Genomic DNA, 27,157 nt, shown 5'->3' with positions numbered 1-27,157 from the left:
TCCGACGCATGGTGGCATTTGACTTGTAACATAGCATATTTTTTAGTCTCTCTACTGTATTTTACCATTCATAAAATCGCTTTTATTCCTACAAAGTCAGCATGTAGCCCAAACACACAGATGCCACAACACATATGCAGTTAAGTTGAACAGCACGCTCGACAGGATCAGGAACTGCCACGAACGGTAACCTGGGTCCGGCCGCGCCGCCGATCTGAAGGCCATGGAAGCCTGTTCTAATTCATGATGTGCTGAACCCAATAAGATCCGCATGTTCTCCAGATACTGAAAGGCCTGCGCGCATAATTGTCGATCCTGCTCATGTGCCTCTTGCCGTTGGTTCAACCCTACCATTCCCCGAGCCTGATCTTCCAGGGCCTGGACGAGTAGCTCCTCGGCTTGGTTGTGGTGGGTGTTTTGGTACTGCAGCCCATCGATGTCTCGTTTGATTTTCTGGATCCTTTCGATTTGCTCGGATAAGGCACGGGTCTGGTCTGCTTGTGTTTCTTGGATTTCTCGACAATACCGGTCAAGATCGGTTTGCACGGTGTTGACATGGTCTTCCAGGTATGGCTGGATGTACTCGAGAACGTCCTGGAGGACACGCTCGAGGATCCAATGGATGGCTTCTTCATGCTGCGGTGGTGGTGGCGGCAATGGATCCTCAGAGTCGTCATGGTCATGGAGAATAGGCGTGGGGAGACGGGGAAGAGGTTCTCCATCCTCGGCTTCGAGAAAATTTGAATGAGGGTCGTCGCCACCAACACTGCTTTTGCTTTTGCTTTTGCTCTTGTTTTTGACAGCATAGGACCGTAGCGACGGTGACGACAATGAGGAGGCCAATATCTCTTCCTCGCGGTACGAAAACTCGTCCTCGCTGGACTCATATCTGGAGCGCATTGCGTAGAGGTTCTCGTTGTCACTCCTTTTGAGAGATTCTGCTCACTGTCGAGTCAGTTCCCTTTCTTTCCTGAATTATGAGAGTCACCGCCACACAGTTATAGGGTTCTGTTGCGGATCTGGAGGGAGGAGGAGGGGAGTATTCGAAAGAGTGGCAAAAGTCGTTTGAGGTGTCATTTCTGCAGTCTATTATATTCTTGGATGTGGTGCTTTCGTGGTCGAAACCGTGGTGGCGGATGCGGTCCTTGCTGATGATAGCCCACACATACAGACACACACAAACGCACACACACACAAACACACACACGCACATTCGTCCTAGTAAAAAACAAAGACATTCTTAAAGAACAAAGACCGAAGAAGGATAGCAAAGAGCTTGGGCTATCTTCGAATCTTCGTTCAGTACCACGGGTCGTTGATAGTACAGCAGTTCTCGGGCAAAAAAAAACATCAGTTTAAGGATCGACGTCCTTGGTCAACAAGGCCGCATAGCTAAAGGAAAGAATCCATGGGTCCGTCCGTTCCCCATCCGCACGGGAAGGAGCTTGGGCGCTGCACAAGGTCAGTCGATCTCGCGTCCCCAAAGCTTACTCGATCTTGGTGGAGGCTGTTTGTTGTGCCAATAGGTTACATAGGCGCGTAAATATATCGAATAATTAAGAGGGTGGTACGGACGGAAGGTAGCCAAACCATAAAGCGAGTAATTGTAAAGAATTGCCTCGCAGTCGCAGGTTGGTATTTTTCACTTGTGATCAGGTACCACTGTGCTCATTTTCTACACATGAAATGCGTTTTTTATTGTTGAAACATAACAAGGGGGGGAGGGGAGGGGAGGGGGATGGCGCTCTTCGAGTACTTTTTCAGGTCCGGATATAACTCACACCGGCCGATTGATAAGTCAGCATTTGACCCAACCAGAACAACATCTTCCAGAACAAACGGAACATGATTCCCAGACGAGAGATCTTTTGCTCGCTCGCCAATTCTTCGTGGTAGATGGATGCCAGGACCGAGACCATACCATTCGGGTCGGATACGACCTCTCCACCCAGGTACAAGCTGAGGATCGCAAAGGCGATCAGGTTGAACAGAACACTCAACAAGATCATGAGCTGCCACGAAGGGTACCATGGTTTCAGTTGGATGTCCGGCATAGGGGGTAATGATACTCCTCTGTCCTGCAAGTCCTTGAGGGCCCGTTGAAGTTCCTGCTGCTTTAGATCCAGCGCGTTCCGCATGTTGTCCAGATACTGGAAGGCCTGCGCGTTTATCTGTCGCTCCTGATCATGTCCGTCCAGTCGCTGCTTCAACTCTGCTAGCCCCCGAGCATAATCCTCCAGAGCCCGCAAGAACAATTGTTGGGTGTGATCGCGGAAGGAGTCCTGGCACCGCAGCATTTCAAGGAACTGGCTGATGTGTTCAATTTGTCCAGAGAGTGCACGGATCTGTTCAATCAGCGTTCCTTGGTTCTCTCGGCAGTACTGCTCCAGTTGCTCTTGCACAAGATTCACATGGGACTGCAGAAGGGGTTCGACCCGGTCAAGGACCTCACGGAGGATATGTTCGAGGACCAAATCCAGGGCGTCAGCAAAGCTCAGTGGCCGGGCTGGATCATCATTAAGGTAGTCGTCGGCGTCGTCATCATCGGGGAGGGGTGTGGGGAGTCGGTCGAGGACTTCTCCGTCTTGGGTTTCGAGGACGTTTCGACCTGGGGCATCTTTGAATGCATCCTCTTCAAACGTGTCATCCTCGAACGCATCATAGTCAAACGCGCTATTATCAAACGAATCATCGCAGCCGCTGCTTATGCTCTCGCCTATGTCGCCGTCGAATAGTTCTAGTAATGCCTTTTCTTCAATTTCTTCGCTGTGTTGTGTAAGATCCCCTTCGCTAACTTGTGATAGATCTCTCCTGCAGTAGTCTGAAAGACCTTCTTCGATGTGCTGTGAATCCTCGTCTCCGATGTTCTGTGGCCCCTGTAGTTCCTGTGGAACCCCATCTGTACTGTCTTCTCCAATGGTACCGGATTCCTGAGATGACTCTAAGGCGAGTCCAAAAGAATCCGGAAGAGCGGCGGAGACAGCTACTGGGCAATCATCTCTGATTCGTTGGTCATAATCATGGTCTCGGTCGATTCCGTGATCGTTTCTGTGGTCGCGGTCGTGGTCGTGATCGTGAAAACGTCTGAATTCACCATCGTAGACTCGCTCCGGACCGCAGTTTCCGTCGTGATCGCAGTTATCGGGGTAGTCTTGGTTGTTGTCGTGGTCAGGATCGCCATAATGGCTCTGGGAGTGGTCTTTATTGTGGTCGTGACCTTGATCGTGATCGCTGTCGCGGTCTTTGGCACCTGTATGGTCCTTGTCCAGGCTGTTAGTGCTAAATCCGAGGTTAGAGAATGGTTTCGAAGACTGCATCTGCTTCATAACATTTTGTACGATGTGTCTTGATCGTACTTGCTCTTACTAAAGTCCATCGCCCGTGTTCCTTGACCGGTTAACGCTTCGTGTTCCTGCTCGTCGTTGTGATCGAGGTCCTGTTCCTCCTCCGTGGATTCGGAAGCCGATGATGAAGGAGATAACGACATGTTATCCTGCTCACATGTGCTCACAGTGGTGCCCCTGTCGATCTCGGCGTCCTCCGACGATATGTCTCCAACATCCGAACTCTCGTTCTCGTGTTGCAGCTGGGAGTCTTGGCTCGCTCCAGCCGATTCTTTCTGGATAATTGAGGCAGGTAATTCACTGGGATCAGACCCGCTTGATGCATTATCGACAGAGTTAATGACTGGTGCGTCTTGATCTCCACTGTTGCTTTCGGAAGCATCATTGGGACCGGAGGTTACATCGGATTCTACCATATGGTCCGGATTAGCAGCACCGAGCTGTTCCCATAATGACTAGGGAGATAAACGCCAAGGCGACAAGGCGATTAGAAGACCTGAGAGAAATATATATATATATTTCGACTTGCATTACACGGCATTAGCGTTTTGCTTCGATACTTGATCGCCTACCCGTTGGTCCAGTTCAGAAGAGTCCTTTGACGAATTTGAGGACTGGTCATCATCGGTTCTTGCAAAACTTAAAAGACTTTGCAACCTCTCGATATCCAGCACGAGATCATGGTTCTCGCTGCGCAAGGTCCAGTTCTCTTTTTCCTGCGCCTCGAAGCGAGTTTGAAGGCCGTCGAATTGGCAAAGCATGTCTTCCGACTATGGTCCAGCAGAAATAGAATGTCGAGTCAAAACTTAATTCATACTTCAAACCATCGGGTAGCACACGAACCCAAAAAAAAAAAAGGAAAAAAAAAGGAAAAAAAAAGGAAAAAACGGTGCTGTGTGTGTGCTTTACAAGTTGCGAGCGCTGTCGTAGTCTCGCGCGTTCTGTATATTCGACGGAAGCCGCATCCGTAGCCTTGATCAGTTTACTCTCGAGCTCTTCGATCTCACCTCTCTGCTTCTGACACTCTTCCTTGTGAGCGTCGTTCTTCTGCCTGAGTCTTTCCTTGAGTCTGTTGATGATCTCTGATTTCTGATCGATCGCCGTGTCCAGCTGCAAGTAAGGGTCGAGTAAAAAGTTGAAGTGCTATTAGAAACAGGGAAGAAAAAATGATAACGACCGACATACAAAACAAAAACACCACACACACACACACACACACACACACACGCACACACAGATACACGCCCCTCCTCCCAAAGCCATTCCTTGAAGCACAAGATGAGTCCACAGGAATATGCATGAAAAAAGAAAAAAAAGAATCGCCTTTACCTCCTCTGTACGGAGCTGTAGCTGCCGCTGCTCCTTTTCGGACACTGCCAAGTTCTTTCTTGCTTCCGTAACCCTTCTCTCTGCTGCTGAAATCTCTCCTTCCTGGGCTTTCTTGTAATCGTTATAGTTCTCTTGGAGCGTGATCAACATCTCTGTTTTATGGTTCAGGTTCCGTTGAGAGGTTAGGTACTTTGTCCAAAGATCTTCAAGTAGTCGATATAGGAAAGCGTAATCTTGCTGTGTCTACCAAAAAAAAAAAAAAAAAAAAAAAAGGTTAGTTGTTCTACACACACACACTTCAGGTAATATGGACCCGAAATATCTGAACCCTTGTGGTCCCACTCACGTCAGTTTCCTCTGACGGGTCAATGTCACAGCCCTCAAAATCGATTAGATCTCTCCAGTTGTGTCCTGCAGAGTCGTCGTCGTCGTCGTCGTCAGAGTTCCTTGGACGTACTATATTCAGATGTTTGACTCGCGGTTGATAGCTCTGGATAAACTCTTGAAGACCTCCTGGCAGATATTGCGCCCGCTCCCAAAGAGCCTTGTTTGGTGGTTCCTGTGGATCCCGTGAGGGTTTCTTTGGCATGTTATTGACGGCGAGCTGAATCACAGTTGTTTTAAAGAAAGAGAGAGAAAGAAGAAGAAAAATCAACAATAATAAAGGTCAAAAATGGAAGAACGTTGGGGAAGGATTCCGAAGTGCAGTTCATCTGCCAGTGTTAAAGATGTGGTATCCAAGGCGTTCACTCCTTCAAAGTCCCTCCGTGTGAGGTTCAAGTATGACCGTGCTTACCTCAATCTGCTTCTGCAAAGCGGATTCTTTGTCCTCCTTGATGGGGTCCGGCCTCAGTAAAGGTACGTCGTCGGGCAGTGGTGTGCTTGACTCTGCATCCTGCTGCTTTGGCTTCTTTTTGTTCTTTCTCTTCTTGCCTTTGCGCTTCTTGATCTTTGCTTGCTGCTTGCTATTGGAGTTGTCATCTCTTTGGGGTTGCAGTTCCGTTTCGCTCTTTTGAGGCTCACGCCCGACTTCATCGTCTGATGAGTCGTCGGCGTAAGGCCTGCAGATATAGGCCCCTTTGGCAACCAGATGGGTGAAAAAGTCGTGGAGATTAGCCGTAGGGGCCGACCTCAGGCTAGCTGGGAGCCCACTGCTTGACTTGAACCGCTCAAGCTCCGCAGGCTGAATGTCGTACAAGCCAGGGTCGAGAACCAATGGCTTAGTGATAGCACTCCTAGTTGTGCCTTCAAGGCGGCCCTGAATAAGATGTATTTCAGAAGAGGGAAAAAGGTGTGGTTAGGGCTCCACAGGATATTAACCGAATGTGGACATGTCTAAAGATATTAGGATAATATACCGTGCTGGACAAAGATGCCATGGCCAAACGTGTAGCCCGAAATGGCTGGAATCGGCTCCTGATGATGAGGGCTTTTTCTTTTAAACCAATGGTCTTTTGTACCGATATTCTGAAGAATGGCCTTGAGATGAAGGAAGCCAGGGTTAAAGTGATGTGAGATTGCAGCTTGGAAGCGTCAAATGTAAGGATGCGAAGGGAAAAAAAAAAAAAAAAAAAAAAAAGAAACGCGGGGTGTGCGTTACCATTTGATCGCTGGGTGCGATGCCATTCATCGCTGGAGTGATGGCGAGCTGATGGAAAAAAGGCTTTGATAGCTGATTGGGAACACTCCACGTACGAGACAGATGCCTTATTCGGCCCCGTCTGCGTTCAACTTTCACTGTCATCGCTGCCACTGCCGTTTACTTGTCAGATACGGGGGTCGCCAGAGGCATTCACGGACTGTCAAAATGCTGTGACACGCTGCAGAGCAGGATGGCACAGCACAGCACAGCACAGCACAAAAGCATAATACTAATAGCATAGCACAGCGCAACTCGTGTTTATGTCGTACACGAAATTTGCGCCAATCACTTCATGTCTCCACATCGCGATGACAAACCGTTTTTTTTATATGCCCACATGTGGCAGGCGCATCCAACCAAAAGTTGTACAAGGACGATGAATAATAAAAGCATCGCACCGTTCATTCAGAACCATTATCCGGTCCTGTGGGGGTTTGGAAAGCGCGAGGGTGAATCCTATCCCTGCTTTTCTGTCGTAGAGACCACGGGCTCTTCAACTTCTCTTCCAGGTTTCTAGTACGCGTACAACAAAGCGTCGCAGATCAGTCCCAGCAATGCCAGTGAGGGCTGAATTATGCTTATTTGTAGCTTCTAGCAGCGATATACAAGACCCATGTAAGCAATCTGAGTGATTCTGAGTGGTATTTATAATGAAAGTATGAAATTAAAAAAAAAAAAAAAAAAAAAAAAAGCGCCGATAGAGCCGTTGTTGGCGCTTAGAAAAAAAAATCCATATTACCTTCTTGCTTTGTATTCTGTCCTTCCCCTCTTCCTGACCTCTCCTCGGAAGTCCCTTCCTCATATCGGCCATCTCTCCCTCGTGCTGTTGCTTCTCATATTCTGACCGGGCAACGTACTCTTCGTAGGCTGCCTGTGCCACCCTCGAGCTTTCGCTTGGGTGATCAAGAATTTCGATTCAACCATCTGGAGTTCCTGGTGCAGAGCGCTTTTGGTCTCCGACTAGGAAGTCATTTGCGAAGATGGCAAGCGCTAGTAGCTCAACACAGGTGCCCTGAATACCCAAATACAGCCCTGCTGGTTCTACTTGCTTCGGGTCCCGTTGAAGGCTTAACGCCATAGCCTTTAAACTCTGTTAGGTTTATAGAGTCGTGGCCTGTTTTCGCTTGTGAAGGTACTGTAGATGATGCTGCAGAACCGTTCTCGTTGTTAGCCTCTTCATCTCTCAAGATATGTAGCTGTTCAATAGGCCCTTGATAGCTGTTGCTTGGTTCTGCAAGGCCTCCTCTCAACAGGAGCGGTACGTTCCAAGGTGATGCCTGTGCGATTCTGGCGGCATGGGCAATGTTAAATTTCTTGTCTTCAAAGGCGCTTGTTCTTCTTGCCGTCAGTGCATTCCGTGTTGACGTTGAACTCATTCAACGACGTGCACATACGCGTCATTGTTTCCAGTCCCCGAGTATGAAATGTCAGGGAGTGGATGGGAAGCGAGCCATGGAGCTGAAGAACCGAGTACTAGCTGAAACCGTACCTGCATTGACTTGCGCCACCAAAACGAACTTTGCCCCTGATCAAAGAATGCGGCACCTTCGAGGGGTAGTCTTCCGGGGAGACCATGGAGGACCTGTGCGAGTACCTGTGGGGGACGCTTCGGTGCTCACTAACGTACCTGCCTTCTGCTCCAGGGGGGCCTCCTCATCTTGCTCTCATATTCTAATAGACCCAACCCCTCTCCCCCTTCCCCCCTGTTTGGGGAATCAACCTCCCTGGTGTTCCCGCCGAGCCGTTCCCGCCCTGTACCACCTCCGCCATGAAATGAACAGCACAAATTAGCCCACGCCTACTTACCGGCCCACGTTTAATTGCCATCCGCTGCTGCTCCAACGGCCCGGTGCAGTGTCCCGTGTGAGATAAGGCCGACGATGTTACACGCAATCCACGTTCCCTGCCACTTGAGCGTGTCCGAAGCACGGGCCTGTGGGGAGCGCCAGGAAGACTCTTGGAAGAGGACTCGCAAAGGACCTGGGAGGACCATACGGCTCGAAAAGCCCTCCGCCGCTATCCTTCCATCCCTCCAGCGGTGCTCAGTCCAGCAGCCCATTCATGCAATTCCCCCTGCCTTTTCCCATTGCAACGGGTCGCCGCCGTTTGTTTGATACCCCTCTCCCACGGCCACCCCTTGTTTTCCTCCAGTGCCTCATAATCTGCAGACCACGGCTCATCATGGCAGCATCCCTTTTATTTATCCCGCCTTCGTCTTCTCGCTCCTCTCTCTCTCTCTCTTTTATCCTCCTCATCCTGCCCACTGTCCTCGATACCTTCACAAGCATTCTTCATACGCTACTCTTTTTACTCGGTACCGCCAGTAATCAGAATCGAGGAAACCTCCTCCGCAGTGTTGAGCTTCATCTTCTGCAGTATTGATCGAGAGACCAGTACGTATCCCTCTTCAGGGACAGAGCGAGTCCGTTCCTTTGGTGGTCTCAGGGGCCCGACGCACCGATTCCATTCGATGCTCACCAAAGATTCTCCTGGCTCCCTGCTTTAGGCTATCGATCTCTTCATCTGGGTCCTCGCCTGCTCCTTCTCGCAATTCCAAAGTCCTCATCTGCCTGGGTCTTTCATTTGTACAAGAGTCTTTTTTTTTTTTTTTTTTTTTTTTTGCTTGTATTTAATCTCACTTTCCTGCTTCCATCTGCTCCCACCCGCTCCTTTGCGCCTATCCCTCCGAATCTCCAAAAAGCGGAGACACCCATCCCTACGCTGCGGAATCAGCCATTGCAGCTTTTCCTTGTTTTTTTTTTTAGTGTTTAATATTTTTTTCTTTTCATTGCCACAAGGCACCCCTTCATCCCGCTGCTTTCCGTGGTGTAACAAAAAAAAAATTCCTTTGTGTTGCCTTCGCTTGCACAAGTAGCCCACAGACCCCTCCCCATCTACAAACAAGTTACATCTCTTATTTTTTTTTAAAAAAAAAGGCGCTCACGGACAACCGCATTTTCGTACCCTGCATTATTAAGCACAACATGGATTCATACAGTACAAGCAGCTCCGGCACCCGAATGGCGGCCCTTCGCAATCTTCAACCCCGGGCGGCCGCAGCAAGAGACTTTAATGACAGCGACGAAGAGGAGACCCATCAGCTGAGCTCAGACTACAAAGCCCAGCGCAAGACCGAGAAGGATCTCATTGATTTCTTCAAGAACGGACCGCCTCCACCTCAGCCGGCTCCTATTTTGCCCCCAATAGTGGTCGACGATAAAAAGAAGCGCACGTTGCTGCAGCGGCTGAGGGCTCGCAAGACCAGCTTCAGTGTGGGCCGCGACTCTCCAAACAGGAGCAGCGAGCTTGAGCCTTCATTACTAGGCAGCACCAGCTCTATCAGCACTTCAAGCCGGGGCAGCGAGGTCGCGACGCTTCCCAATGGGAAGAAGTACATCATGATCGCAGTTGATTACAAGGATAAGGACGTGGGTGCAGTAGGAGGCACAGTCGTGACAGGATCTACTGCGCTTCCTGGTCGACCGTCGACCACGGCATCACCGCCCAAGCGTGTGAGTACGAACAGCATGGGCGGTGAAGGACCGGGATCTAACCGGGGTTCGATTTTGAGTAACAACCCTAATATCCAGGTGACGACAACTATTCAAGACGATGGTGACATCGACGACAATAGCAACAATAAGAGCAATAGGTCCAGCTATGGTGCAGACAAGCGTCGATCCATCGTCATCCAAGCCGGTGGCGGCGAGGGATCCTCTTTCATCTTGGATAGCACACCCTTCTTGCTCGATAACTTTGCACTGGACACGGGCTTTATCACGCCATCCACAGGTGTGGAACCGATTCAGGGACGTCAACCACCGAATAGGCAGTCCGCCTCAAGTGTCCCTCGTACCACGGGCTCCCCCAAGGCTATGCAGGGTTCCGAGAATGTACCGAAGCGAGCCAACAAGGTGACTTTTAATATTGGGGACCAACAACAACAACATCAACAGCATCAACATCAACATCAACATCAACAACAGCATCAACAACAGCATCATCAACAACAACAACAGCAGCAATCACTAATAGACGAAGAAGCAATCTCCCTGGCATTATCGGATCGCATCGCCAATCACAAGGCACATATGGCCAAGGGCATGCTTACGGACGAGACTGCCGGTGTTGGTGCAAAGGATCTCTATGCACAAGAAAAGTTCAAGGCCCCGGAGGTTACATTGCCAAAGCCGATCTCACGCAAGAAGGTGCGCCATGTCCAGATCCAGACACAGCATTGTATAATGCGACCGATGTACACACAAACAGAGCCCAGGGACTTGTTCGGACAAGATCTCAAGCTCAAGGAATTCGGAACACAGACCGGGTTCGTGGATAGTGCCACCGGCACCGCGGAAGCCGGCACGTCCACGGAAACGGATTCCATAGCCGCGTCCTCCACGATCACGGTCGGGACGAGCTCTCTTACGAGGTCGGAGCAAGAGGAACTGGCGCAACTGCGTCAGCAGAATGCAGCCCTGCAGGCCCGGGTTGCATCGCTCGAACGAGACCTGGCGGCGGAGACACGGGCACGGACGCGCACGGCGGTGGCGATGCAGGACACGCGCGACAAGTTCGAGATGCTCTCGGCGATGGCGTACAAGAAGCTGAAGGAGATGATTTTCCAGCGCCATGTGCTGGAGATGGAGGTGCGGGAACTGCGCGGGGTGCAGGTGGAGATGAAGACGGAGGACGGAGAGATGTATAACCCACAGCCGTCGAAGCAGGACTACATCACTGTGGGACTTCATTGAAACGTTTGCATATACACACACACAACATATATATATCAATATTGGTTGTTTTTTTTTTTTTTGTTTCCATAGCGAACACTTGTACATAAGTAAAGCATAACTAAAGTTTATGAATTGAAAGCGAAATTGCGGGGGGGGAGGGGCCTCCCAGGTCCGGGGACAGGTATTTTTTTTTGGTGGCGCACAATTACGGTGTTTATTTGAGGACGAAATTGGGCTGACTCTCCCACGATCTGCGCAAAACTGAATGATTACGATGTTCTGGTTCTTTTTCAAGAAGGTTCCTTTTGACTCGACAGATCTTCTATCGCCAATGGCAAGTGGTTATGTTATACCATAGTTGCTATCCGGCACTGCTCCTACTTCTATCTTAGGCCTTATGGGGTCTTTACTCTAACCCTTACGCGTAAAAAACTCCTTGGAACAAAAAGCACACCCAGCTCTTGATCCAATCCCTCGATGAGGATGAGGGCAGGTGGGGTACACAACCGGTGTCGTTATGTATTCACTGACGGACGACTAGAGTCTCGGCGTTGGGGGGAAAGCATTCGATGGGTTGGGTGTCCCAGGCAGAGAGAGAGAGAGAGTCTCGAGTTGTTTCGCCGTTTTCTTTTTTGGGTGCAATGAAGGGGCTTGCTGGATGGTCCCTCAGAAGAGGGCCGGCAGGGCTCTGACTAAAAAAATGAAATATAAGGTAAGGGTCGCGTCCCCTCCACTTCCATAATTTTCACACACCTTTTTTCCCTCACTCTCATTCCTCTCTTACTCTCCTCATCCCTCCCCACGAATCACTCATTCCTCACCTCCCATCCACCTCAGAGAACTTCCCTTCCAACCATGACCGATATCAAGAACGACTACCAGTACCAGCCTGGTTTTGCTAACCACTTCTCGTCCGAGGCTCTCCCTGACGCTCTTCCCAAGGGTAATTTTTTTTTTTGATTGATTGTCGCTGAGTGGGATTAAAGTCTAAGTGGTCATTAAATATGAAAAAAAAAGCAGTGACAATTCTTTAACTTACTCACGGTTGTGGGGAAAAACTTCTTTTTTTTCATTTTCATTTTTCTTTCGTCTTAGGTCAGAACACGCCCCAGGTCTGCCCCTACAACCTCTACGCGGAGCAGCTCTCCGGAACAGCCTTCACGGTCGACCGCAAGCACAACGAGAGGACGTAAGTGGTCCTAAGGGGGGGGGTTCTAATGAATGGGGGGGGGGGGTCTCTTTTTTTTAAGTTATAATTCTCTTTGTCACTCACTCACCCATGGTACATTCTTTTTCTTTTTTTTTCTTTATTACTGTTTCCTCCGTTTTCTACGTCCATGTGTCCATGTGTCCCATGTGTCCATGTATCGAAAAAAAAAAAAAAAAAAAGTTGGTTCTACCGTATCCGTCCCTCGGTCTGCCACACGCCTTATGAGCCCTTCCACAAGAAGACCCAGCTCGTGGGGAACTACACGGATGCGGCCAACGTCAAGGTGACGCCGAATCAATTGCGTTGGTCTCCATTTGATGTGCCCACAGAGCCCACAGACTTTGTGGAGGGTCTGCACTCGATCGCGGGTGCGGGCGATGTCGGTGTCAAGCATGGGATGGCCGTGTTGATCTATGCGGCGAATAAGGATATGGAGGATACGGCGTTCAATAACTCGGACGGTGATTTGTTGATCGGTAAGGAGGCTGTCTTTTGCTTTTGCTTTTGCTTTTGCTTTTTTTTTTTTAGGCTGCCTTTTTTCAGGTGTTGCAGGGCGTTGAACATACGACTAACCTCATCGTTTTTGATATGGCTCCATTTTCTTAAAAAAAAAAGTCCCTCAGCAGGGTCGCTTGGATATTACGACAGAGTTTGGAAAGATCATGGTCCACCCTAACGAGATCTGTGTCATCCAGCGCGGCATCCGCTTCTCGGTTGCCCTCCCTGACGGACCAAGGTAAATAATAATGGATGATAACAGGACTGACCCTAGATGCAGACAGAAGAGAGCTATAGAGCATGAGCAAAGAAAAGGGAGGGAGGAAGGAAAGAGAGAGAAATCATATCCAATTACCAGCTACTAACTCAATCGCGTTTTTTATTTCTTTCTTTCTCTTTCTCTTTCTCTTTCTCTCTTTCAATAGCCGTGGTTACATTTGCGAGGTGTTCAACGGATGCTGGACCATCCCGGACCTGGGACCGATTGGAGCGAACGGTCTGGCCAACCCCCGAGACTTCCAGACACCCGTGGCGGCGTTTGTGAATGAGGAGAAGCCCTTCCGGATCGTGAACAAGTATGGAGGCCAGCTGTTTAGTGCGAAGCAGAACAACAGTCCATTTGATGTCGTTGCCTGGCACGGAAACTATGCCCCCTTCAAGTACAACCTTGCGTTGTTCAACACCATCAATTCGGTGTCTTTTGACCACATTGTGAGTTTGGAGAGTTTTTTTTTTTTTTTTTTTTTTTTTTCAGCTACTGTTGCTGCTGCTTCTTTTTCGACAATGAGGAGGAATGGTTTAAAAAAAAAATGGATACTGACTATGCGTGATGATGATTTGCATTTGGGTAATACAAAAATTAGGACCCTTCGATCTTCACAGTGCTCACCTGCAAGTCTGAGAAGCCCGGTGTTGCCATTGCGGATTTTGTTATCTTTCCTCCTCGCTGGTCCGTGCAGGAGAACACTGTAAGTATAACTCTACATATATACTGCTCACAGCAGACAATACACACACACACGCATACACACACACACACACAAGCTATGAAAAAAGAAAGATGAACGACTAACACGAAACCCAATGTATATGTGTTTATTTCTTTTCTTTTCTTTTCTTCCTTTTCTGGACTGCAATGGATAGTTCCGCCCTCCTTACTTCCACCGCAACTGCATGTCCGAGTTCATGGGTCTGATCCACGGAACGTACGAGGCCAAGCAAGGAGGATTCGTTCCCGGTGGAGCATCGTTGCACTCGATGATGACCCCCCATGGACCGGACGCGCCCACGTTTGAGAAGGCGTCAAAGGAGGAATTGAAGCCAATGTACATTGCCAAGGGCACACAGGCGTTCATGTTTGAGTCGTCGATGCAGCTCCAGCCGACGCATTGGGCGATCGAGGAGAGTGGGAAGGTTCAGCAGGATTACTTCCAGGCATGGCAGGGACTGAAGAGTAACTTTGACCCTAACTGGAAGCCTGCTCAGAAGAAGTAAAAGAGGAGGGTTTGAAAAGAGAGGGGGAAGGAAAAAAAAAAAAAAAAAAAAAAAAAAAAAGTTTTTGAACAGCGCGCGCACGCGTGTGCGAAAGAGATTCCTTTTTTTTTTTTTTTTTGAGACACCGTATAATTCTCATATCATCATTCTTATCCATCCATCCATAGTATATGTATATACAATAAAAGAAAAAGCACACCTATTTCTCCAGATTGCAGTTTCTTTTTCGCGAGGCACAATAACAAAAAAGAGAAAAAAAAAAAAAAAAACGAGCTGGAGTTTGATCGCAAGAGGTTGCAATGGAATGTTTGTAACGCTCTTTAGATACATCCAGTTTTTTTTTTAAAAAAAAAAAAAAAAGGTGCGGAGAAACACGTCTTTCACGTCCGTTTGCTAGAAGAAGGGGAAGGGGATCCATCTCGGTCAAGATTTTTACGAATTACAGGTTTTTTTTTCCCTTGGAAGCTAAAAAAAAAAAATTCCGCGCGTCCCAAGGTTCTTTTCGGGGAATCTTTTTTTTTTTCGTATGGGCTACGGACGACTAGGGGAAGGCCCCTTGAATTCAAAATCGTATGATGCTCTGGGGGAAAACACGAAATGATGTATGTAGGAGGATAACAAGCAATAATAATAACCCTGTTCATACAACCCAGTTTTGCGTATGTTGTGTATGTGTGCTACAAGGAAGAGGTAGACTGTTGAAGGGTAGGGCAGCTGCAGCGGGATTCGATTACCCGGGCCCTGGTTGACTATTTGGGAAGATCCGCGAGGTCCCTGGTGGGTGCAGTATGTGTGTGTGTGAGAGAGAGAGAGAGAAAGAGAGAGAGAGAGAGAGAGAGAGAGAGAGAGAGAGAGAGAGAGAGAGAGGCGCCATGTGGGGATGAAACATTAGAAAAGAGACGGAGCCTGGCAGATCAAGAAAAAGCCGAGAAAAATCATGCCACATTTTTGATTTCTTCCTAGAGTGGAGTGAGAGTGGGAGTAGGAGTAGGAGTGGGAGTGGGTGGAGGTGGGCTGGCTGTGGCGGCTTGCTCGGCGCTGTCCTCTCGGAGGATGTGGACCATAGCGAGAGATAGACTAAGGAAGGGGAATGGGTGCGAGTGCAGTAGTCTATGAGAGCGAGTGCAGTATGAGGGTGAGAGTGAGAGTGAGAGTGAGAGTGAGTATATGAGAGTGTAGTGAGAGTGCAGAAAGAGAAAGAGGTGATCTCGGCTGCAGCCAATCACAGGGGAGGGAATGCCAGTACCTCCGCTGGTCTGATCCCCGTCCGTTGTTGTGTTTGTTCCTGGCGATATCTCCTCCTCTTCTTCTTCTTACTCTTCTTCTTCTTGGGATTATATATAGCATCCTGGTCTGAACTTCATCTCTTCTTTCTCTCTCTCTTCTTCTCATCCCGCTCGCTCATCCACTCCCTCTCCTCCCTCTCCCCCATCTCCCTGAGCATGGCCATCATCGTCCAGCTCGTCCAGGGCCTGCAGTCCCTGGCCAGCCACCTCACCAACCCCGCCAACCTCTCCCAGATCCTCTCCACCCTCGCCATCGGTATCGCCCTTATCTTGATCCTCACCCAGATCGCCCAGCGCATCAACGTCGACAAGAACGCCCCGCCCGAGGTCCCCTACTGGATCCCCTATCTCGGATCCGCCATCTCCTTCAGCGTCAACCCCATCAAGTTCTACGAGGACAACCGCAAAAAGTACGGCGATGTCTACACCTACACCATGGTCGGTCGCAAGTTCACCGTCTGTCTCGGCACCGAGGGCAACAACTTTGTCTTCAACGCCAAGCTCGCCGATGTCTCTGCAGAGGAGTCCTACAAGCCCTTGACCACCCCTGTCTTTGGCAAGGGCATCGTCTACGACTGCCCCAACCACATGCTGATGGAGCAAAAGAAGTTTGTCAAGTGGGGCATGTCCAACGACGCCTTCAGAGCCTACGTCCCCGAGATCGAGGAGGAGACCCTCACCTACTTCAAGCGCTGGAACAACAAGACTGGCGGCAGAGGCGACCTCTTCACCGCCATGGGAGAGTTGATCATCAACACTGCTTCGCGTACCTTGATGGGCCCCGAGATCCGCTCCTTGATGGACGAGTCTGGTAAGCAACTGCCTCTGTTTTGTTTTCTTTGTCCCTTGACCTTGTCAGACACCGAGCCTTGTCGATCCATCCTTTGCTTTCGAACAAACCAGGGCTTCAGTACTCATCACCACGTTCCTCCAATTTTTTTTTTTTTTTTGTCACACCATGCATGGGACATGCCGATTCACTAACGGATCAACATTTATTTCCCCTTCCATGCTATAGTTGCCCAGCTTTACCATGATCTCGACGACGGTTTCCAGCCCATCAACATGTTCTTTGAGTGGCTCCCCCTCCCCTCGTACTTCCGCCGCGACTCTGCTCACCGTAAGATGCGTGGTATCTTTATGAAGGTCATTGAGGAGCGCCGTGCCAATAACATCACCGACAAGACCGACATGCTGCAGTCTCTCATGAACCAGACCTACAAGGACGGAACCCCCTTTACCGATGTCGATGCCTGCCACTTGATGATCGCCCTCTTGATGGCCGGTCAGCACACCTCCTCGACCACTGCCACCTGGGCGCTCTTGTTCCTGGCCCAGAACCCCGATCTGGTCAAGGACCTGCTTGCAGAACAAAAGGACGTCCTCGGATCACTCGATGCTCCCCTGACCTTTGACTCTCTGAAGGACATGACTCTCCTGGACCACGTTATCCGCGAGACCCTCCGCCTTCGCCCACCAATTATCATGATTCTCCGTATGGTGCTCCGCCCTCTTGCTTACCCCGGTACGGACTATGTGATCCCCCCAGGCAACTACATTGCTGCCTCGCCCATTGCGACCCAGGTCGACGAGAAGTTTTACAAGAACGCGTATTCGTTCGAGCCCCGGCGCTGGGAGAGTATTGTGGAGGAGGAGACTGGAGAGACGATCGACTATGGATTCGGAAAGATTGCTGGAGGTGGAGCCAGGAACCCCAACTTGCCCTTTGGCGCAGGTCGTCATCGTTGCATCGGAGAGACGTTCGCGTATGTCCAGCTCAAGACTGTGGTCTCGACATTTATTCGCCTGTACGACTTTTCATTGACGGAGAAGGGCATGCCCGGTTCAGACTACACAAAGATGTTTGTCCAGCCCGTATTACCCGTTGAGATCAACTACAAGCCCAGGAAATAGAAAGAGAAAGAGAGGGAGAGAGAAGGTGTAGTTCATTTTCCATACAAACATACACATAAACATACATAGTCTATCATACAATAGTTTATTCCATCTTGTCATTTACTAAAAAGTTTTAAAGAAAACTAGCTTTCTATGCTTCCCTGTGCTCTATGCTTTCTTGTGATCAGGCATGGTAGACTATGGTGGAGCCAATTGCTCAAACATTCCAGAATGCTCTCTCTCTCCACTCTCCAGGACTGCCCATCCTGGCTGGATCCTGCAGTATATCGCGCATTTGAAAGCGACACGAACACGGTGCGTGTCTCATTAGAAAATGGAAGGGACCAGTCGGCGAGGCAGAGAGAGAGAGGAAGGAAGCATACCCTACAGTCCCGGGAGAGTCATCCAGGATCCGAAGGTGCGTTGTTTTTTTTTTTTAGTGAGGGCGACCTCAACACAGAAACCTCGCTGTTTTTCGCGGGGCTGTTTCCTCATTTGGGCAGACGGGTCTCACAGCCACAAAAAAAAAGATTTTTATGCATTTTTGGGTTTCTCTGAGAGTTTCCAGGGATCGACCGATCGGACCGATCGAGAGGGAGGGGGGGATCGCAGCCTGGAGGGAGATTGCGATTGCGAGTGGGAGGGAAGGGCCCGTTTGGGGAGGGTTGCGAGGATGATCCACGGTTACGCACAGAGGGCCGTAAGCGAGGGCTAGTGTGGCGCGAGATAAGCTAAAAGCGGGAGAGGAGTGAAGAGAGAAAGAGAGTGGGGGAAGGGCAAAGAGCGAGGAAGCGTATCCACACGGTCCATTCCATTTTAGGGAGCTCTTTTCCTTCCTTTGACATCACCCCCCTCCCCGCACTGACAGCGGTATAAATACAGACGATAGTGCCGGTTCTTTTCTCTTCTTCTCCATCAACAACCCTACCCCATTCACACTAAACTACATACACACACACGTACATTCATACACACATACACACATCATCATGAAGAGCAACACCCCTGCTTCCCCACACCACAGTGTCGCCGCCGATAAGATCGACGACACCTTCAAGGAATATATCGGTAAGCCGCATGGAGGGTCCAATGCTCCCTATCCCTTGCACTAGTCCTCTGTTGAACAAAGAACCGATAACTAATCCTCCTGCCTCTCTTTCTCCCCACCTGTTTCATCCCACCTTATCGCCCTCCCATCGACCGACGTAATTGTGTTGCTTCTCATTGTATTTCCTTATCCTTTCGTCCCAAACACCACACCATCATCACAACCACCACAACATGAACCATGATCGTGACCAGACCTTGCGGCCGACTCTCGTGGAGGCAAGATCATCACCCTAACGGACGAATTCTTTGCAGACGCCAAGAACCTCATCAAGCCCACGGCTCCGATCTCCCGCCCGGGCCACTTTGTCTCGACGGGCGCCTGGTACGATGGCTGGGAAACCCGCCGTCACAACCCCCACTACGACTGGGTCGTGATTCAGCTCGGATATGCGGGCACGATCGCGGGCTTTGAGATCGACACCACCTTCTTCACAGGAAACCACGCCCCCTTTGCCTCTGTCGAGGGATTCAAGGACACCGCCACGCGAGCGACGGATAAGCAGCCCGCCACCACCACCCGTACACATGAGGAATGGGCGACCGTGGAGTGGACACCGATTTTGGCCAAGGTTCCTTTGAACCCGAACGCTCGTCATGGATTCAAGTTGGAAAAGCCGACGACGGAGTATTATACCCATCTCAGGTTCTCTATCTACCCCGATGGTGGAGTCTCCCGCTTCCGTGCCTATGGAACCGTGCACCAGGTCATCCCCGAGAACAAGCATGAGATCTATGATCTCGCCTCTGCGGCCGCGGGGGCGAGGGTTATAGAGTTCTCGGACGCACATTATGGACACCCCTCGAATATGCTCCTCCCCGGTCGCGGACACGATATGTCGGACGGTTGGGAGACCAAACGCTCGCGTACGCCCGGACATGTGGACCACGCGAAGATCAAGCTCGGACAACCTGGACATGTGACCAACATCGAGATCGACACAGCACACTACAAGGGTAACCCACCCAAGGCCGTGACGATTGCGGGTTTTGAGTTGCATTCGGATGAACCGATTTTGTTGTTGGATCAGGTTCCGGTGGGACCACACCGACAGCATTTCTTTGAGGTCGCGCCGGATTTGACGGAGAAGAGGATTGCGATGATTAATGTGATCATGATCCCGGACGGGGGTATCAAGCGAGTTCGGATTTGGGGTGCGTCGCAGTTGCCGGCTGTTCAGCCTGTGGACTCGTTGATGGGCGTGAGGCAGGAATTGGAGGATGAGCATACGTGGAACGAGGATAAGCACCACAAGCACTAGAGATGGAAGGAAAGAAGGAAAGAAGGAAAGAAGGAAAGAAGGAAAGAAGGAAAGAAGGAAAGAAAGAGACGAACGAACGATCTGCATCGTGATGCTGATGGACGTTCATTGTACAGAATTTTGAATTAAATAAATAAAAGAAACTCCCTCTTCTCTCTCTCTCTCTCGAAAGTCTATATCTATCCTCAATAGTATATTCGTCCTTGGATAAAACACGTTCACGGTCAGGATAAACCGCGAAGAAGAAGAAGAAGAAGAAGAAGAAGAAGAAAAAAAAGATGATCATCATAATATGAAAGGTCCCCCAATCCCTCGCTCTCGAACTACTTTTGTTCCCTCGAAACCGGGATCCTATTTTTTTTTTCTCTCCCTCCCTATACCATAGATAAGGCAGTCTTTTTTTTTTTTTTTTCCTGAACCCTGATGGACCCAGCCCAACCAGCCCAGCTCAGCCAGGGGCCATCCTACGCGTTATTCACCTATTCATGTAGAAATATACCCTCCTTCCTTCAACAATGCCCATGCAGATGTCTCGTTGTTGTTTTTTTGCCGCTACCATGTGGCATGGTGAATGAAGGTCATGGTCTAGTCGCATCGCCACAGCACAGCATACTCACAATCTACTACTACATCCAGTACTATACCAGTTCTGTCAATTTACTTTTTTATTATTTACAAGCATAGGGAAACGCACCATTTACTGATACTTCTCCAGCTCACACTATCCAAAGGCCGTCTCTCCTTGTCGTTGCCCACAATCTGCTCCCTCTCCCTCTATCTCTAGGCCCTCTGCTGCTGTTGTTGCTGTTGCTGCTGCTGCTGCTGTTGCTGGTGACTCAAAGAATTCGAGGATTCACCCTGTTGCTGCTGCTCCTCGCCTCGAGGATTCATCCATTGCTCCACCATCTCTCTAGCCTGCGCTCTCTCATACGCCGCCTCAGCCTTCGGATCCCTCCTCACCACAGGCTCGCGCATTTCCAAAATACTCCTCTGCATCTCTGCAAGCGTCATCATAATCGCCGACAACTCTGCCTTTGTCTCCTCCTGGACTCGATCCCTCCTCTCGTTCACCGCCAATTCATCCTCCTGGTTTCCGATCGTGCTGCCATCATGGCTATGATAACTACGGTCATCTCTATCCTGATGATGCTGGTGCTGGTGCTGGTGCTGCTGGTGCTTGAGGTCCTCGATCTCTCTGTTCTTATGCTCAGCCTTTGCAGAGACCAGATCCTTGAATCCCCCAGACTTGCGGTGCTTCTCAAAGAACGCAGAGACCTTGAGTGGTTCGGCCGTGTAGAAGATTTCCTTGGGGAAGTATTCGTTGGTCTCACGGAACCCCTGGATGTGGTACGACATGTTCTCGGCCGACTCGATGTAACGCAGACGGCATTCCAACCAAGTCAAGCGCCAGCAGTCGTCGCCCTTGATGAATGTCATACTGAACAGGGCTATTAAGAGGAATTCAAAAAAAGATAGAGATAAAGGGATATATTAGACAACACGATTCTTTTTTTTTTTTTTTTTTTTTTTTTTTTTTTTTTTTTCAAACTGGCTCCCCTCTCCTTCACAAAGACTTACAGATCAGGACGTTCATCATGACAATGTTCGTGAACAGGTAGCAAAAGATCATCATCACATGGAAGCCCCAGTCCTGACTCGAGAGCTCGTCGTTAATGGGTCCGAATCGACCGGCCTATTATCGCACAGACATCGAGAACTCGTATCAGCAAATTCGATCAAATAAAGAGATATCCAAAAAAAGAAAAAAAAGAAAAAAAAGAGGGCGCATCAAAGCAAGAGATGATGACTTACCATAAAGAAGAATGTCGAGGTCAAGGCACCAAAGAACTGTGTAGGGTAAAGCGAGTCCGGATCTCGAGTACAGGTGTCGACAGGGCAGGCATGCAACACATGCAGGATCGCGATCGTGAAGGTCGCGATACCCACACCAAAGATGATAAAGAAGGCTAGAATCTCGCCGACTGCACGCTGGATGATCGTAACGTACTTGCATACCATCCTGATGACACGGAGCTCATACAGCTAATAAAAGGCGGAGCCAAAGTAAAAAAAAAAAATAATAATAATAATAAAATAAGCGAGTCGTTAATGGATGGATGGATGTTTGTTTGTTTGTTTGTCAACGGAAGACCTCAACGATGGAACCACGGCTTTTGATCGTGTCCAAAAAATGACTACTTACCATGTTGACGAATACAGCAAGGACTGAGAACGAGAGAAGTCGGGCGTTTCCGTCCTGGTTTGTCGTCATGATCACCACCAATTGGTCGATGGCAGCAACCATGGGCAAGAAGTATGCAAGCATTCCAGCGATATGATAACTCTTCCTATTGCACCGAACGAAAAAAAAAAAAAAAAAAAAAAAAAAAAAAAAAAAAAAAAAAAAAGATAGCAAGTAATGTTAACAAAAAGAACTGAGAAAAAAAAAATGCATCAATATTATTAACCATTAAACCCTTGACATGCACTTACGAATTGTATCGGGTCCAGCATCGAATGGCTTTGGTCAGCTCGAGCCAGAGAAACATCGCAGAGAGCGCAACGATCGCAATAAACGCATCCTTTAGCATCCTAAAGTCTGGGTAGTACACCTGCATGACCGCGACCACCGTGATCAGGATATAGTACAAGCTCTGGAAGAAGAACCGAAGCAGCCAGTACTTGTAGCCGATCGTGTTCCACTTGTAAGAGATCAGCGCAGAAATGGCCGGGTTATCAAAGTACTCAAGACTCGAGTCCTTGACCTCAACAAAGGCCTGGTTCGTCAGTCGCAACTTTAGCCAAACCGTGTAGAACAGTGTCTGCCACCACATTGACTTTGCCTCAGTAAAGGCGAGGACCTGTTGCTCCTCCTCCTTGGCCTCTTCCTTGTACTGCCAGAGTGCATCAAAGGAGGCCACAAAGACCGGCTGAGTGAACTGCTCGTTCAACGCGTTGGGCTTCTTGGGTGTCACCTGCAGCTGCAGAATCGGGTCCTCGGTCTTCCACAACGGCGCAGCGTTGGTCTTCCAGAACGCCAGACGCGGTCGGGGTGAGTGTACGATGGCATGGTTGTTGATGATGTACGAACGCTGCTGCACAGGGATAAACGCCATGCGGTCAAGGCAGCTGAGCGCCTCACCCGGAGCATGCGCCATGATCTTGCGCCACGAATTAAAGATCGGTGACAGGAAAGACAGGTTCTTGGTACTGTTGGCATGCGCCACGCAGTAGTCCATGATGACCTTGGCCACACCAACTGCCGAGGGCTGACTCTCGGCAGCTTTCAAAATGACAGCCAGAGGGTCGATACTAGACTTGGGCTGTGAATCAGGAATCCAGGTAACGTGGGTGGTCGGGAGAAGGTTGGCTGCAATCTCCTCGAAAAAGACCTTCTTCTCGGGCGTCCAGAACCGGCAGAGCGTAGCAATGGCTGAGGTGCGGGTCTTGGACGATGGTCGAACAAGGGTCTGGAGGTGTCGAAGGACAGCGTCACGGCATTCCGCCTCACCATAGGCGTACAACTCGACCAGACCTTGGATTCCATGGTTAACACGGAATGCTTCCGAGGTACCAATGTTGTCCAGTCTGAAGATGGGTGCCGTAACGGTCTCGACAGCGTTTCGCTTGGCAACTCTAGGAAGCTCCCTCGACTTTCTGAACCAACGTGCGGGATAGAGGTCTACAGCCAAGTGCTTCCCATGGTTGCAGGCACTAGCACTAGCAATCTTGCGATGGCAGATATCCGATGTGTGTTCGCGGCCCTCATCCTTGAGTTTCCAGACCAGCTCTAGCTCGGCGACCTCAGTACCAGGAGCAGGGGATAGTTTCCAGATCTGCAAGTAGCGACCAGTCGACAGGACCAGTTGTGAACTCGTTGGGATAAAGACACCAGAATATACGACTTGGGCGGGTCCAAGTGGGATGACGAACTGCTTGGGCTTATCGTCATGACGGTTGATGGTGATGACAGTCATCCGGGTGCCGTTGATGCGAGCCTGGCTGGCGGTGATCCCGAACACTGGTGGGCCCTCCTCGTAGCTGTACTCCAAGGTCTCCTCTTCCGTAAAGAGGTCGACAGCCAACACGTTCATATGACAGTCGTGGCCACAGGGTCCCTCGCGAGGTGGGGCAAGGGCGTTGGCAGCCTTGACAATGTTCACGACCGATCCTTGAGCATAAGCAAAGGCCGGGTTAGCAATCGGTACCGGGTATTGGACCTCATAGTCCTGATGGATGTGCAGCGTCTTGGCAACGGACATATCGCGTGTGCTGATCAGTCGTCGGCATCCAATCTGCTCGGGGTCGTTAGGGTCCGCTCCGGGCTTGTCCAAAACCATAAAGTGATCACGCTCAAGCACGACCTCAAAGTAGTTCTCGTCGCTCAAGCCAGGCTCAAAGTCTCCTAGCTTCACACCCGTGAACGACTGGTAGACCGAGATGCGTCCCTTGACAGAGATGGCGACCATGGATCCGTCCCTGGACATGTTCGCGTACACGCTGGTGTAGTCATCCTCCAATGGGATGAAGGAGACCTGCTTGCCCGCAACAATATCCCAGATCGAGACAATGCCCTTGACACCCGTCCAGGCAAAGTAGCGTCCGCGCATGGAGAGGAACATGGCCAAGGCTGCATCAAGGTTCGACTCAACACTCAAGGTCAAAACACGGATCATGGACCATTCACCATGAATGTTGAAGATGTTCACTGCCAATCCATCGCATGTAACGTATCGCTCGTCCTTCTCGTGTGGAGAATCAATAGTGCCAAAATGGAAGGCACCGTAACCATAGTATCCTCTAAGACCTTGGCAGATAGTCTTGAGGCTCAGAGTCCAAGGCTTGGACATGTCGTGGTCAGCCGGGGCTGGTGGTTCACAGTTGAAGATATGGCAAGGGATGCCGCTCTCGGAGGGCTCTGCCGAATGTAGTACGACCTGGGACCCAAAGCTGGAGATGGCAAGAGAGATATCCATGAGATCCGGATGGTTTGTGGTGAAGGCATTGATGAACGCACGCGCGATAGGTGTGTTGTGGACTCGAGGAGTGACAGCGAGGGCCTCCTCTCTGGACTCGCGCAAGTCCCAGGTCTCGAGGAAGGCGCGACCATCATCAAAGTAGAGGGTAACTGCGTGCGATCCAGAAGAGGAGATAGCGTACGAATGAACGTTGAGTGTGCTGCGATCCGACCCCTGTTTGCTCTGGCCAACACTGATGAACTGTTGAGGCTTGCCCTCTCCGTACAGAACATGGTCTAACAGGACGAAATTTCAATCGTAGATTAGCAGCTGTAAGAAATTTATAGTACAAACAAATGCCCTGTACTCCAAGGGAATTTTAAGCTGCTTACCATAGACACCGTTCTGGCCACTCTCGAGCGTAACGTAGCGCAACTCAAAACTACCGATCGCTCCACTTCCAAAGTTGAAAGACAGCTCCATGGGTCCACCTGCATCCAGCTCGATCTGGCGGTGCAGTCTCATGCGTGTAAAGCGTTCAGTTGCTATTTTGTAATAAAGCAAACTTAGATGCCAGCCATGATTATGTCATATCCATCCGTATGGGGCTGAAACAAATCCTCCAAATGACTTACGCATTCTACGGAGCTCATCATTTCCGATAATGGTTTTACAAGTCTTGGCCATGTAAACGCCATGGTTATCATCATCGAGCTGTCTAGCATCGATGGTCAAGGACTGCAGCGCCTTGGTATCCATGTTCTTGAAGGACACACAGAACACAATCGAGTACCAACCGGGCTCCAGTCCATTGATGTCGAGCGTGCACTTCCAGCGCGGGCCAGCGCGCACGACGATTGCTGGCATGGGACCCCATTTCAGACTGCCGCTGATGCCCTGGATCGTGTTCCTAAGATACCAAACCCTGTCGGACATCTGCATCGCCGTGGGATTGTTGCTGTTGTGTTTGGAGTCTGTTGGGCGGATGGATGGGGATGTGCGGGCGGATGTGGATGTGGGGGACATCATAGGGGAGGTAGAGGAGCTCAACATGTTGTTGGCGGAGACAGCGATGGTGGTGGTTGAGGCCATGGACATAGACATGGGCAGCGTGTGCGTGGACGGTGCCGTCAAACGGTCCTCTGTGTTCTTTGACATTATGGTTGATGAAGAAGAGGTATGTACAATAAAGTGAAAGTGTGCAAGGAGTGCAAGAGTTCAAAGAAGGGGTATATTAAAGTGCAGGCGAAGGAAGGTTGGGGATATACAAAGTGTGAGAATGAGAAAGTATTACGCGGTGGAGAGATAATCGAGGGGAGCGCAATGAGGCGAGGGGTATATAAAACAAAGCGTAGTCGTAGTAGGCAGGATGACAAGGTCGTAGTGCAGACAAAGAGAAGAGAACGAAAGCTGAGGGGAGGGGTGTGGGTTTATATAGGAACCGCAGAGTATTTGTGTCTGTGTCTGTGTCTGTGATATAATAAAAAAGAGATGCACAGACCTTCCGTGTAAGACAACGTCGGAATTTTATCCCATTTTGTGTTAGCTCAGGGACAAAAACTCAATTGCCCTTTGCTGTAACTCTCTCCATGGCTCACGATGGAACGGCGAATTCTTCGGACCCCAGGGGGGGATGGACACAGCAGACAATGCCTTTGCACCCTTTGTATATAGTCTCAGATGCTGACTGGCATGCTTGATTGCTTGTATAATATACAATAATGCCCACGCTACATGGCAAATCTAATGCGTAAAACCTGCTCACTCTATGACGAACAATATCTCCTCCTTGGCCCAATAATCTACGTATATACACACACACAGCACCGTTAGCGGATTGTTGGATCCCTTGTGATGGCACTGTTCAAACCTCATCCGACCTATCCTTTGCGTCTCTGTATGACTACTAATTGGGCGTATCGCGTATTAATAGCCCTGTTACATCGCAGGAGATGCATGGTACATGCTATTGCTTCTCTATCGTTGCCTTTTACTCATTCTAGACACTCCTCCTCCTCCTCAATGATCGATGGCCCTCCTCGCCATTGCACTGAAACTGCATCATTTAGCACCACCTCTGGTGCCCATGATTCAGGCAATGCGCACATAGAAAAGCGCCTAGCAAGTACGCTCCCTCATCCATCTGAACACCTGCATTAGATCCAATGTCTTCTGGCAGCTAGATCGCATTCCTCGGTAAGCATGCCAAATATCTATCGCAATCATCACAATTGAACGTGTTCCCGACTTGTTTTTTTTGCGCCAAAAAAGCGCGAACACGTTGGCACGATGGCATCCTGCTGGACCAGAGATCTTCCAGGTCTGAGCGCACTTCTGAATGGATCAAGTGCTGCGTCTTTGGACAAATCTTGTGCACAATTGTAGAATTAGCAGT

The 27,157-nt window shown here is 49.7% G+C and overlaps 7 protein-coding genes across 7 annotated transcripts; 4 read left to right on the top strand and 3 right to left on the bottom strand.

The window, feature by feature from the left end:
* Positions 1-96: 96 nt before the first annotated feature.
* BC939DRAFT_527860 (uncharacterized protein) lies at positions 97-1,153 on the bottom strand (the record flags this gene model as incomplete). Its single annotated transcript, XM_051561435.1, has 1 exon — positions 97-1,153. The coding sequence occupies exon 1, from the start codon at positions 898-900 to the stop codon at positions 97-99; it is 804 nt and encodes a 267-aa protein (XP_051413572.1). The 5' UTR covers positions 901-1,153.
* A 607-nt stretch (positions 1,154-1,760) lies between these two features.
* Positions 1,761-7,691, bottom strand: BC939DRAFT_527859 (uncharacterized protein; the record flags this gene model as incomplete). The annotated part of the gene is made up of 9 exons (XM_051561434.1): positions 1,761-3,270; positions 3,357-3,799; positions 3,917-4,114; positions 4,254-4,487; positions 4,674-4,916; positions 5,020-5,277; positions 5,470-5,931; positions 7,055-7,208; positions 7,336-7,691. The coding sequence occupies 9 exons, from the start codon at positions 7,689-7,691 to the stop codon at positions 1,761-1,763; spliced, it is 3,858 nt and encodes a 1,285-aa protein (XP_051413571.1).
* Positions 7,692-8,943: 1,252 nt separating this feature from the next.
* On the top strand, positions 8,944-11,175 carry BC939DRAFT_447682 (uncharacterized protein). Its single transcript, XM_051555132.1, has one exon. The coding sequence runs from the start codon at positions 9,300-9,302 to the stop codon at positions 11,067-11,069; it is 1,770 nt and encodes a 589-aa protein (XP_051413570.1). The 5' UTR covers positions 8,944-9,299; the 3' UTR covers positions 11,070-11,175.
* A 624-nt stretch (positions 11,176-11,799) lies between these two features.
* Positions 11,800-14,319, top strand: BC939DRAFT_422553 (homogentisate 1,2-dioxygenase). Its single transcript, XM_051553111.1, has 7 exons — positions 11,800-11,994; positions 12,147-12,240; positions 12,442-12,737; positions 12,877-12,997; positions 13,185-13,470; positions 13,623-13,727; positions 13,903-14,319. Exons 1-7 carry the CDS (start codon positions 11,907-11,909, stop codon positions 14,251-14,253), a joined length of 1,341 nt encoding a protein of 446 aa, XP_051413569.1. The 5' UTR covers positions 11,800-11,906; the 3' UTR covers positions 14,254-14,319.
* A 1,185-nt stretch (positions 14,320-15,504) lies between these two features.
* On the top strand, positions 15,505-17,537 carry BC939DRAFT_447678 (cytochrome P450 51). Its single transcript, XM_051555131.1, has 2 exons — positions 15,505-16,350; positions 16,558-17,537. The coding sequence occupies exons 1-2, from the start codon at positions 15,696-15,698 to the stop codon at positions 17,451-17,453; spliced, it is 1,551 nt and encodes a 516-aa protein (XP_051413568.1). The 5' UTR covers positions 15,505-15,695; the 3' UTR covers positions 17,454-17,537.
* A 751-nt stretch (positions 17,538-18,288) lies between these two features.
* BC939DRAFT_447677 (allantoicase) lies at positions 18,289-19,871 on the top strand. Its single transcript, XM_051555130.1, has 2 exons — positions 18,289-18,503; positions 18,738-19,871. The coding sequence occupies exons 1-2, from the start codon at positions 18,425-18,427 to the stop codon at positions 19,802-19,804; spliced, it is 1,146 nt and encodes a 381-aa protein (XP_051413567.1). The 5' UTR covers positions 18,289-18,424; the 3' UTR covers positions 19,805-19,871.
* A 687-nt stretch (positions 19,872-20,558) lies between these two features.
* BC939DRAFT_491960 (uncharacterized protein) lies at positions 20,559-26,225 on the bottom strand. The gene is made up of 7 exons (XM_051559509.1): positions 25,398-26,225; positions 25,155-25,307; positions 22,298-25,058; positions 22,008-22,152; positions 21,617-21,847; positions 21,383-21,497; positions 20,559-21,252 (listed from the first exon to the last, which is right to left on the bottom strand). Exons 1-7 carry the CDS (start codon positions 25,918-25,920, stop codon positions 20,585-20,587), a joined length of 4,596 nt encoding a protein of 1,531 aa, XP_051413566.1. The 5' UTR covers positions 25,921-26,225; the 3' UTR covers positions 20,559-20,584.
* Between the last annotated feature and the right edge of the window lie 932 nt (positions 26,226-27,157).

This window comes from Gamsiella multidivaricata (assembly GCF_025024155.1).
Source record: "Gamsiella multidivaricata strain RSA 2152 chromosome Unknown BC939scaffold_23, whole genome shotgun sequence".
NCBI lineage: Eukaryota > Fungi > Mortierellomycota > Mortierellomycetes > Mortierellales > Mortierellaceae > Gamsiella > Gamsiella multidivaricata.
The sequence above is the reverse complement of the archived record's forward strand: the minus strand, read 5'-3'. Positions and strand labels throughout refer to the sequence as shown.